The sequence below is a fragment of the Sinocyclocheilus rhinocerous genome, unplaced genomic scaffold (assembly GCF_001515625.1).
Source record: "Sinocyclocheilus rhinocerous isolate Xijiao unplaced genomic scaffold, SAMN03320098_v1.1 scaffold642, whole genome shotgun sequence".
Taxonomy (NCBI): domain Eukaryota; kingdom Metazoa; phylum Chordata; class Actinopteri; order Cypriniformes; family Cyprinidae; genus Sinocyclocheilus; species Sinocyclocheilus rhinocerous.
In genome coordinates, this window is record NW_015626390.1 from 841705 (window position 1) to 855284 (window position 13580).

Sequence of the window (13580 nt, forward strand, 5' to 3'; positions counted from 1 at the left end):
AAAAAAAATGCAGTGATTAATATATAGTTTATTTATAGTTATTTTCAAATATTCAATGTACTGTCATTATAAAAGCATGTAGTATATATGTATATATTATTATATATTACTGTCAATAACTTTATTATTGTTTATTTAATTCTAACAAATAAGTCCTTGTTAAAAACTAACCAAAATTAAACAATCATATATCGGTTTATGCATTGGCTATGGGCTAAAATGAGTTGAAAATTATCGGCATATCGTGCATCCCTACTAATAACTTAAGGGTTTTAAACTAGATTTTTATAGGATTTAAATTTTTCTTTATCTTAAAACTCTTATATGCTCAGAAAAAAATTGAGTTTTATTTTGTTTTGTTTTGTTTTTTGAAAGAAGTCTGATCACCAAGGCTGCATTTTTATTAATTAAAAATGCTAAATATTATTACAGTTTCAAACAGTTGTTTTCTATGTGAATGCATTGTAAAATGTAATTTATTTCTGTGATGCAGTGTTGAATTTTCAGCATCATTACTCCAGTCTTCAGTGTCACATGATCTTCAGAAATCATTCTAATATGCTGATTTGCTGCTCAAGAAACATTTCTGATTATTAGCAATGTTGAAAACAGTTGTGCTGCTGAATATTTTTGTGGAAATTGTGATGCATTTTATTTATTTATTTTTTTAGAATTCTTTGATGAATAAAAAGTTTGAAAGAACAGCATTTGTTTAAAACAGATATCTTTTGTAATATTTTAAATGCCTTTACTGTCACTTTTGATCAATTTCCTTGCTGAATGAAAGTATTAATTTCTTTGAAAAACAGCTAAAGTGTTGCAAACGTTTTATGAATTCTATATTTGACACGGATTGCATATAATTACAGTAGAAAAATTACAGTCCTGCTCAAGTCTACTGTATCTAATAACTAATCTGAAATCCATCAGATGGATATTTTTATGTCTTTTAAGGTTACAGAGGGAAAAAAAAACAGTGTTCCATGACCGCCTGTGTGCACAAATACAAATTACACAGGCAAAGCCCAAGCATATGGCAGCACCGGCCACCCTAATTAAACGTTTCAAACACATCTGTGTGCACGGCACAACCGCAGCGTGACTTCAGATTTAGCCCCGTGCGTTTCAGCGGCACCCGCTTTACAAATCTAGCGGGCCCAAACATGACATGCTCGGGTCGTCACGCCAGCTCCTCCACAACGCACGCTGTAGACATTTGCTTTTCCTCATTCAGAAGCAGGCCAACTCCCTTCAAACCCAGCTTTGAAGGGTCTTGATGTGCACATGCATCAGGCAAATTGAGCTTTACAGCTCGCCACAGACGTTAGTAAATCCTGGAAAATGTAGTTAGGGCCTCAGACGCGGGGTATGTGCAGCAATTTGCTCCCTGTCCACAAAATGACCTTTTTGGGAGTGCCAAATGAATACGAATAGGCAGATGCAGATGCAGGAGAAGTGCAGAGAAAGAGTAATGGCCGGGACACAGAGGGATCAGTAAGGTTGACCTTATCATCCCAACAACGGCTGTAATGGTAAAAGAAAAGGCAGTGGGGGAGATAGAGAGACTGATAGGCCGGACACATATTTTTATCTGGAGATACATTTGTAGCCTTCAGGACTGTCTGCGTTCGTTTATATCATATCTGGGATATGTCGTGTTCATGGGTTGTGCCGGAAAAGGGAATTTTTCAAGAGGTTAAACGCAATATTCCAGCATCAAAGCAAGTTATGCTCAATAAAACAACACTTGTGGCATGACAACACAAATTTAGTTCAGCTTGTGCCTCTTTTTGGTTAAAAAAAGAGAGTTAAAAAAAAAGGGACTTAAGATTTTTTTAATTTTCACAGGCAAAATCCATTCATTTCAATAGAAATCAGTGCAATCTGGAGCTTCACGTGAGGGTGAAAACTTTGCAACAGGTTTAAGTTAGTCATGTTGACAGAAAGCTGCTTGGTTTAAAAGTGATTTCTGTGACTTGTCTTCATGCATGAGATACACTAACAACACTAGACAATGGACATTTTTTGCCCATGAAATTTCAACAAAATTTGGATAAAGTAACCACACCTTTACAAGAGAAGAGAATGGGGCTAATTTGTAAATATTAAAATGCTGTTTCAGTATTACAGCCACAAGATGAAAGCAATATGCACATTAGTGTGACTTCAGTGGTTGAAAAAAAAACGTATTAACCATTTATTTGTTCATTTCTAAGTCATATCCAATTTTCCACCTTTTTTTCTATGACATGTCAGTAATTCTAAGACTAAAAATTATGATTTAAACAACTGTACACATTTAACAGAAGAATTAATGTAAGAGTTTTTGTAAACATTAAAATACTGTTTCAATAATACAGCTACAATACATAAACAATATGTGTGTTAGTATGATTTTAGTTTTGAAAATAATAATAAAAAATTGTCTTGGCATCATTCTGCCATAAACCCTAAATTACTGAGAAATATATAATTTAATCAACTTTACAACTTAAATAATAAACAAGTTTAACAGAAGAATTAACGCAAGTCATTTTATAAATTTATTAGCTTCATATTTCTGCAGCTCCATAAATTGGCTTCATTCACTTCCTTTGTGTGTGCCATTTTTAATCATTAAAATACTATTTCCAATTTGTAAATGTTGAAATACAGTTTCAACAGTGCAGCTACAAGACGTAAACAATATGCGTGATTTTAGTGTAAAAAATGTTTATTAACATTTTCTGTGTTGTTATATTCTATTTTACAACTTTTTTTGCTATGGCATCATCATGTCATAAACCCCAAACTACTACAACTTAACTTTCACAGAAACTTTTAATAACTATAAGCTGCATATATTTCTGCTACTCCAAAACTGTACTTTCATTGTATGTGTATATATTATTTTTGTAGTTTATAAAGAATTTATTTTTTTTTTGGTGATAATGAATATTACGCCACAAATGCATTTAATTGAGCTGAACTTGTATTGAAAGTTCAAGCTCTCATGTTCCAAACACAAGCCTGCCGCAGCACTGGTCTGGGGTCAGTGGCTGTGCTGTTCTCTCAATGCTTTATGTTTGTTATGGTGCTGGGATAAATGTTCCAAGAAGTGAAGCCAGGGTCAATAACCAAAACCCCACCTGATGCCTCCATTAGGGAAAATTACTACAATCAAACTTTCAGCCTTTAGGACATTCAGTTGTTAACTGCTTACAATCAAGTAATTACAGTGATGGAGCACTAATAGCCCTGCACTAATTAATCACGGATGTGGCACGGTCTCTACTCAGATTTTTTCCCTTCTTCTTTTTTTTGGATTATGTGAGAGAATGATAATAAAAATATTGTATTTTTAACTGTGCCAAAGTCTTAAAGCTAAAAAAAAAAAAAATGTAAGGCAGTAGGCCTACAGAAAATTACAGCTTGAGGAAGAAATTAGGAAAATGTTCTCTGAAATCCATTAATTTATCAGGGGTTGAGAGAGAAAGAGGGAGAACAAGACAAATGAGAAAGGACAGTGTGGTCTTAGACCTCCTAAAATACTATTTTAAGACTATCATAACCAAAAAAAAAGATAAATGGACTAATGGAAGAATGAGGAAGACTCTTTAAATGAGTGAAGCTCCAGTGGGAGAACAGAAAGCCCTACATCCACATGGTGGAGAAATAAATCATATTTGTCTTATGTTCTATTAAAATATCTGAACATTGTAAAAACAGGATAAAAGTACTTTTTTCCCCTGAGAAAAAAGGTTAAGATCATCCCTTTTGACCAACCAACCAACCAACCAATATAAATAAATAAATAAAGACAGATAGATAGATAGATAGATAGATGATAGATAGATAGAACGATAGATAGATAGATAGATAGATAGATTTAAATTCAAATTAAATTTAAAGACCCATTTAAATTCAGTGAGAAAAGAATTGGAAAAAGCAGGGGATAGAACTCCCCCCAAAAAAGCGTAGGAGGCATAAAATGACATTTTTTTTTTACATTACATTTTGACTGATGTGTTTAAAAAAGCCTATAAAAGCACAACGTTTGAGCTATTCAGCGCTAGAGTCACTTCAGCAGAATGAACCTTGAGTTTAAACAGCATTAGATGCATTATTTTATTTCAGCAGTGCACCTGTCACTGAATCAAACTTGAATTTGATATAAAGACAACATTGTTTCTCATACATCTAGAAGGTTTTTTTATTTGTTGGTGGTAAAGTGCCCAGAGCAAATAAATCTCTCAGCTGGCACCGACGAACTGAAGGCAATCTGAGAGAGCTCTGACGGACTGAACAGGCTCGACGAGGGTCAATATTTCCAAAACTCAGAGAGCGTCCTGGGCAGAGAGCAAGCCTTCAGTGTTTGTCAGAGCGTGTGCTGGTAAACGCTGAAGGATCTGCTGTATTTAGCCTGTAACACACGCTCTTATTTAGCCTGTAACACACGCTCTTCCCTCAGTCCAGCACGCGTGCCAGAACCGCAGCGCTCAACATCTGCTGCTTGTTCATTCCCTGTCTCTCTCTCGATCTCTGCCAATCACAGAAGATGGACTGATAGAGAAGAGTGTTTGGATTCAGGGCTCCTGCATGCGCTAGTGTTTTCTAGAGAGGCCTGCTAGTCAGGGCTGTGTCCCAATTTACATACTACCCACCCTACATAGTGAACAAGATTAGAATAAGTGTTTTTTTTACATTGAACATTGAAAACAGTATGCCAGATACGTTCAGATGGTGTAGTGTCTGGTTAATCTCTGCATATATATGCATACTTTCATAGGTAATATTACCCACAACCCCTTGAACTACAGAAGAGTTTGTGACAATATTTTGAATTAATTTAGTTCAGAAAAGCGACAAAGACTGAGAGACTGAAGCTATCACAGCTGTTTTTAAATAGTTGAACCTACATTTTAGCTGGATGCATGCAAACAAACAAACAAACAAACAAACAAATAAATAAATAAATAAATAAAATACAAAATATTGGATGAAAACCCTTGAAATTAGAAATGTTGCCTTGGCAACTAACTGAAATAATTATTAATAATATTAATAATAATAATAATAATGTGTTTAAAAAAGCCTATAAAAGCACAACGTTTGAGCTATTCAGCGCTAGAGTCACTTCAGCAGAATGAACCTTGAGTTTAAACAGCATTAGATGCATTATTTTATTTCAGCAGTGCACCTGTCACTGAATCAAACTTGAATTTGATATAAAGACAACATTGTTTCTCATACATCTAGAAGGTTTTTTTATTTGTTGGTGGTAAAGTGCCCAGAGCAAATAAATCTCTCAGCTGGCACCGACGAACTGAAGGCAATCTGAGAGAGCTCTGACGGACTGAACAGGCTCGACGAGGGTCAATATTTCCAAAACTCAGAGAGCGTCCTGGGCAGAGAGCAAGCCTTCAGTGTTTGTCAGAGCGTGTGCTGGTAAACGCTGAAGGATCTGCTGTATTTAGCCTGTAACACACGCTCTTATTTAGCCTGTAACACACGCTCTTCCCTCAGTCCAGCACGCGTGCCAGAACCGCAGCGCTCAACATCTGCTGCTTGTTCATTCCCTGTCTCTCTCTCGATCTCTGCCAATCACAGAAGATGGACTGATAGAGAAGAGTGTTTGGATTCAGGGCTCCTGCATGCGCTAGTGTTTTCTAGAGAGGCCTGCTAGTCAGGGCTGTGTCCCAATTTACATACTACCCACCCTACATAGTGAACAAGATTAGAATAAGTGTTTTTTTTACATTGAACATTGAAAACAGTATGCCAGATACGTTCAGATGGTGTAGTGTCTGGTTAATCTCTGCATATATATGCATACTTTCATAGGTAATATTACCCACAACCCCTTGAACTACAGAAGAGTTTGTGACAATATTTTGAATTAATTTAGTTCAGACAGAAAAGCGAGACTGAGAGACTGAAGCTATCACAGCTGTTTTTAAATAGTTGAACCTACATTTTAGCTGGATGCATGCAAACAAACAAACAAACAAACAAACAAATAAATAAATAAATAAATAAATAAATAAAATACAAAATATTGGATGAAAACCCTTGAAATTAGAAATGTTGCCTTGGCAACTAACTGAAATAATTATTAATAATATTAATAATAATAATAATAACCATCATCATCATCATCATCTTGCGAATAATATCTTATTAATGAAATAAAAGGCCACTTAAGTGGACTTAAATAGAGAGACACTTTCATGACGGTTTCTTAACCCACTATTAAGCATAATTTTAAAAAGTGCACTTTGTAATAATGTGAAATTAAATGTTTTACATTTTATATTTTTTTATATCCTTTTATTGTGCTTCAAAGCTGTACACTGTTTTTGATGTGTTGACTAACATACTAAAGCACATGTAAATAGGTGATTTTAATTTTAACTGTAGTTTATGTTATTACATTTAAAGTAAATATATTTTAACTGTACTAAACCTCAACCTAATCATTACAAAATGTGTGATTACAAATACATTTAAATACATGGCACACAAGTATAGAAATGCCATTAAAGTATAGTTTACCATAAATGCTTGTCAGTGCACGTTAACCATATTTCAAAGACAACAGAATTATGAAATAACATATAAACATGTACTATTTAAGTGCATCAAAAAACACTTAAAACATAAGCCATTATTCCATTTAATTGAGATATAAACTATAATACATTTTCATTTAATTGCCATTAACATGCAATTAAGTGTCTGAAAACACTACATTCAGTTGACACTTAAGTATATTCATTTAAAGTATACTATTTCTCTAATAAGTACTGTTTTTGAAAACTATGACAAAGTGTACTTCTTTTTCACTAAACTAAGATTGTATTGTATACAACAGTCAGTTGTATTCTCTTCTAGAAATATCACAGCCCAAAAAGGCCACAAACACACATCATGCTCTTAAGTAACACCTAACAGACACTCCAGCATGCGACAGCTAAAAACTCCCTCTTTCCCCCGCGCTTGTCTTTTCAATTAAAGGCTAGCCCTCCCCAACCCGCTCCATATTTTACACACCGCGCTGAAGCCCGGCCCATTTGTTGTCAGGATTTAACTGTGTCTTTACCGCTCGCTCTCCTGCTGCGTCAACCTAATAGATGCCAATGTGACAAGCTCGTTGACAAAGAAACTTCTTTTTGCTATTTCATTTAAACAAGCCGGAGCGTGTGATTACGCCATCTCTGAAACCAGGACAGGGTGACAAAGAGGGAGGGAGAACAGCATCAGAGAAGCACAAAGTTTCGTGGCTTGACGTTCCAGCGTTTTCTTTCAAAAGCCGCCGCTAGTCGAGATCAGAGGCGCTGCTGCATGCGCGGTTATAGATATTCCTCCGACGTCTTGGTTTATGCATAAACATGCATGCGTTTGTGTCTGTTTGTGGTATCTCTGATAGACATTTCCAGTTGTCCCGCGGTGTGAAATGCTGAGACGCGGCTGCCGTGCAGAACGAATGGGATTTGGAGCCGTACGTGAGTCTGAGAGGAAGCTGCATCCGCACTTTCTGACAATAGCAGATAGAATCCTTTCAAGTACTAACTGCATTAGTTACACAATGCTAGTCGCTACAGCAGAAAAGATACACCGCCGTTCGCACAGATATCATCAGCTATTAAAACAGCAGAAAATACAGGCAACTTCAGAGGAAAACAAACAAACAAATAAATAAATGCATGCATGCTGTATGAGTGCATTTCTTGCATATTCAGTGGCCAAAAGCATTTGACATCAGGGTCTAATTTAAGACTTTGGTGATTTCAGTTAAAACAGATCTTAATGTGATGTCATATAATGGCATTCTAGAGAATTGTGCGCTTCTAAAATTGTTACAATTTGATCATTATTAAAGTCAATGGTTTGAAATGAAAAGTTCAACACATGTATGAGTGTGGGTTCACATTCTATTGGCCATATCAGTGTTTTTGTAGTTGTTGTTAACTAAACTAGTAATCTAAACTAATCTAAACTAGTAAACAAAAACTAGTAATTAAAATAATGCTGTATATAATGCCAGAAATAATGCTTAATAATAATAATAATAATTATTATTATTATTATAAAATTGTATAAAATATAAAAAATATTAATATGAATACTGTAATAATACATAAACAATACTGAAATAATATTGGACCATGCATTTAACTTATTTTCCAGACAAACAAAATTGCACACAAGTTTTATTTATTTATTTATTTACATTTATTTATTTTAAAATATATATTAATACTTGTTTTTCAGAAAAAAAACAAATGTTTTACTTGGCCTTTGTTTGTTTTTCTAATATTTTGTTTAATTAAATGTTGCTTTCAACTACTGTAGCGGTAAGACACATTTTCCCACATTTATATTAATTACAATGATGATTTGTAAAAGTCTACACATTACATCTGGTCCGACCCATCAGCGCTCTACCAAATCTGACATTGTGGGATATTTCAATTAACTAGGTAAATGTACTCATATGAAAGGTCATGTGTCCTTGAAGCGCTGTGAGTCAGTATGATGAGACTTGTGTAACCGTACCTTTCCTCAGCTGGACGCTGAACTTGCGGCCGATCTTTTTAGAGTAGCCCACAGAGGAGGCGGCACTGGTGGGTCTGGAGGGCTGGATGGGGCCCGGTGGGGTCTTGTTTGATGGGTTTGCTATGTGTGGTAATGTAGGATAGCCCAGGGTGGATTCGGCTTTGGACATTCTCCGCGGGCCGTAGTCCACACCTCCTCCCACCAGACTGGCCCTGTCCCCGGGGCCCGGAGCGGCCTGAAGACCCAGCTTCTTCTGAGACAGCAGCTCGTATTGAGCTTTCTTCACCGCTGGAACCACATGGAACAGGATGAGTGGAGAACGCATAGCCTGTCTGAACAAATTCTGGGCCCTGAGGGGAAACACACACACACACGTGTCTCAGTAAGGATGTATCTCGTTGTCAATTACTGAACAGGCTCATCCTAAGTACTGGGGTTGTTAAAAGCAGGGCACATGCAGAGGTCAAAAGGTTGGCTTGCTTAATCGCTGGCTAATTGCACTAGTACAGTTGGAAACAAGGTTAATTCACATTATCTGCCATTTCCATAATCGCAAAGCCTTGGGGAGGAAGCAGTGAAACGGATTAGAGGCAGGAAGCGGGATCTGTTTTCATAAGTGTGCCACATGGAGGACAAAAACTACAGTCCATCAGACCTACAAGACACGGAAAACACTAAAAAACCTGGATTAGTCTAAATCAATCAATCAATGAAGTGATGATGTATATGATGGAGTGGTTTAGAAGTAACTGATGTATATTAGAAACAAACACTCTTTATTTATAGAATAAGGTGATTTTTTAAAAGGAATAGTTCACCCAAAATTATTATTATTGATTGATTATTTATTTATTTACATTCCTTATTCACTCAAAAAAATACATAAAAATATTGTGAAATTAGTACATATGCTGTATATAACTTAGACAGCCCAGCCCAAAAATTAAGTATTTTCTGCTCACCAAGGCTGAATTTATTTACAGGAAGAAAAAAAAAAAAGGTAATATTCTGAAATATTTTTTACAATTTAAAATAACTATACTCTATGAGAATAAATAGTAAAATGTAATTTATTCCTGTGATCAAAGCTGAATAGGTAATATTCTGAAATATTTTTTACAATTTAAAATAACTATACTCTATGAGAATAAATAGTCAAATGTAATTTATTCCTGTGATCAAAGCTGAATTTTCAGCATCACTACTCATCATATACTATCATATACTTTGCTGTCACTTTTAACCATCCTTGTTAAAATAAAATAAAATAAAATAAAATAAAACCCCAAACTTTTGAATTTTGTCTGAGGAACAAACCAAAATTTAATTTATTCATCATTGTGATGCATCTTGAAATAGCAAACTAGAAATGATAGAAATTATACAAGCAAGATTGAAAACTATGGCAAAAGCAGAAGATTTTCAGTAAATAATAATTTAAATTTCAGTCTGTTCCACACATAAAGCAATCCTATGACTTTAAAACACAGCGCACTTGCAATGACTTAAAATGCGGTGCACCAATTTTATGCTTTTTGTCAGTTTTGAAGATTGGAAGCTCCAGTCACCATTTACATTCCATTATATGGAATAGAGTTTAAAACAATATGAACATGAGTAAACAATGCCAGAATCGTCATTTTTTTTGGTGAACTATTCCTATAAACAACCAACATCGGGACTGAAGGTTACTGCTGCTATTTTGCATATAGATAGTTTGACCCAGAAACTTAAACCCAACGCAAGACCACGAAACAGCAGAGGAACACAAGCTTGGCACTCATGTACGCAGCTGTTTACTCCTTTAACATAAGAACCATCAGAGTGAGTTATTTCCGTCTCAATAAACTCTTCATTAGATCGATCTCTGCATCTAGAGAGCAAACAGCGCCTCACTGTAGGGACGCCCATCTATTTTTATGCAAATGTAGCCCACCCCTCCCCCCTGCCTCCAAACGAACGAGCAGAAGAGCGAAGCGGTGACACGCGGCTAATCACGCGACTCCCTCTGTCTGACTGAATAATAAATGACTCCATCAACGCATCATTACATTGCGTTAGATCAACCGCTAATAAATATTTACCCATGCAAACAATCCAATAAGATTAGAATATCGTTATGAATTATAACTCCACATGGAGCACAATCAAGAAACAGAGGGAGAGAGAGAGAGTGAGATAAAGAAAACATCAGTCTGTATGAATCCAGCAGCTGTGAGCGAGAAAAAGACGACAACGCAGATGCAGATTAAAACGTAACTCTCTTCGGAAGCATGGAAACCGTGAGTTTGTTTACAGATCAATAACATACCGAATCGACAAGTCGAACGCCCTGAGGGACGCCAATATATACCAAGAACAAAAGGCCCTAATATCTAATATGTATTACACTCACATTATCGACCTGATGTGTATGTAATTCACAAGGTGGTGTTTAATCCTTGACCCCGTTGGGTTTGTGTATTTGTACTAGCGGCGAAAGCTCGCTCATACCTGTATATATGGTCTCATGCAAAAACATAGCCAAGCAATTAAAACATAATAATGCACTGGGACACTGGGGAAATGAACTTGTGGTGTTGGGTTTGTGTAAGCAGACTGAATGATGTATGTAAATTAGTTTTAGATGAGATTATGAATTATCCCGCAGCTGTGCCCTTTCTGTGCCCTGTGGCGAACCCCAGCCATTCATTCTCCTGTTGCAGCAGAGTTTGCTCTCATTCATGTACAATCATCTGGACCAGGCTGAGCCGTTCAAGACTGGGCCAAAGGAAGCTCTTGATGATAAATGAGGAAGGAAACTCTACCTACAAGCAATATTCTCATCTTTTCTCTTTCTTGGAGTTGTTTTTAGGGCCCTATGAAATCGGTTTTATTATTTCCCAAATTCCGTTTTATTTTTTATTTTTTCCAAATTCCGTGGGGGTTTTCCCCCCCTTCTTTTATTTTTCTGGATCCCATTTTTTTTTCCATTTAAATTTTTCTAGACTCAGTTTTAACGGTTAAATTAAATTGTATTAATCAAAAAGCATGTCTAATTAATTGAAATTATGAAACTTACACAATTTACCAGCAATTTATTACGAGTTTAACAAAAATTTAATTTTAAGGCCATATGAAATACTTTTTTTTCAAATTCATTTTTATTTTTTTACCATATTCTGTTTTCCATGAGCTTTTTTAAAAAGCACATTTTGGCTATTTAATTTATGCAATGGTGAAAAAAAATGGCAAAATAAGCCTACATGGGGGAATAAATGTGAAAAACCGTGTTCGGTATTCGGCCTTCAGCCCAGTGTTTCATTTTGTTCGGCTTCGGCCAAGAATTTTCATTTCGGTGCATCCCTAATTTTTAGTGACAAAAATGTACTTTTATTTCATTAAATTGGGTGACGTTGCTCTCGTTACTTTATTTTAATGCATTAAATGTTAATAAATTAGTAGTTTATTTCAACAGCACTTTGTCTTTTTACTAGGGCATGAGAGATTCGCAAATGAATCAATTCTCGATTCTCTTCAAAGAATCAAAAACACCCATACCTTACATTTTTAGCGCAGAAGATTTTAGAATTTTTTTTTTAAGGTTGATAGTGATTTTAACTCTTTTCTCACCAGTGTGTGTTTTTTGTTTTGTTTTTTTCTAGCCACCCCAGCATTTTGATAATTTTCATAAAATGTTCATGGCCCTCAGAAAATGTCATAAGAAAGAAAAATGGGATTGTTCTGGATGGGATTCAGAATGATCGATCGCTTTCATCAACACCGCCAAAGCTTGCTCAGTCCTAAACCAATTCCTAGGACGAGATTTCATTTGGTAACTTTAGTCAGTTTTGATTCATATGCTGTTTAATGTTTGATGATCCCATTATTTTACATATGCATCCGCTTCACCGCTTCACCTTCTTCTTCACCGTGTTTTGATCTAGACATACAATACTCTTTCAGAAGATGTGTAATAGCGCCTCCTATCACATAACGGTGAAAACACGGAAAGCCGGAAAATTCAATGTGGGAAAGAGTTCATGTCTGATTGTGGGTGGACATGAGTTCATATATTCAATAATGGCAGACATTTCGAAAAAGTTTTTGCAGTTAATGTCAATAAATAGACATTTTGAACTGAGGAGGATGTTTTGAGCTATAAAAGCTAAAGTTTAATAGATTATCATCACACTGCACGAACCTTCAAGGAAATCAAGACAGATTTAATCAACCTCACAATAACCTCTACTTCTGCAACTGATCCACGAACAGCTTCTGTAAACTTTAAACAGAGATGTTTTGCTTTGTTTAGTTGGAGAGAGATGAGATGAAAGGCTGATGGCAAGACTTTCAAAGCTCTGAGGAAAACTGAAAGCTCATGAAAGTGTGGAAAGGACAGAGTTTGAAAGGATCAAGCATGAAGACGGTCTCTGCGTCTCCTCCAGAGAGGGGCTTACTGTTCGAATCGGATGTTGCGCAGGTCTGCGTTATTAATCCGGACGATACAGTCGTTCTCCTGGAACAGAGCCTCCCGCTCCGCCTTCCCGCCCATCTCCAGCCTCTTCACTAACAAGCCCAGCGTCCTGGAACAGTCACAGCAGATATTAGTGACATTGAGCTCAGTGTCAGCGCTGTTCTCAGATCAGCTACACCACACATTACTGTCAGAGCCTGACACAGACACAAAGAGCTAGCAAAGAACGCACAGTTAGCTTCCATTTAATGGCACTATGCAATTAAAACCAATGGATTTTAAATGTAATGCAAGCTGTACATGCCGTTTTGAGGATATTGTGAGGAATCAGAGGCCCTGTCGCTCAGAGTGACACAAATACTTACCATGGTAAACACAGCTTCCACAAAAATACCAGTCTTCAGATTATTATTATTATTATTATTATTTTACTGTTGTTGTTATTATTATATTTAATAAAACACACACATAAGAAAAAAAAATATATATATAAATATTATTTTATTTATTATTTATTAAATTATTCAAATGATTAAATGACCATTTATTATTTTTATTTTATTTATTTTTTTATTTTGCTGTTGTT

General features: G+C 35.7%; 1 protein-coding gene across 1 annotated transcript in view; it reads right to left on the reverse strand.

The window, feature by feature from the left end:
- Positions 1-13580, reverse strand: part of pard3aa (par-3 family cell polarity regulator alpha, a) — a 481339-nt gene that overhangs the window by 235573 nt on the left and 232186 nt on the right. The window contains exons 10-12 of the mRNA XM_016519585.1: positions 12978-13103; positions 8539-8888; positions 7485-7516 (exon numbers count right to left, since the gene is read on the reverse strand). Coding sequence (XP_016375071.1) covers positions 7485-7516; positions 8539-8888; positions 12978-13103 — 508 coding nt within the window. The remainder of the gene's footprint in view (positions 1-7484; positions 7517-8538; positions 8889-12977; positions 13104-13580) is intronic.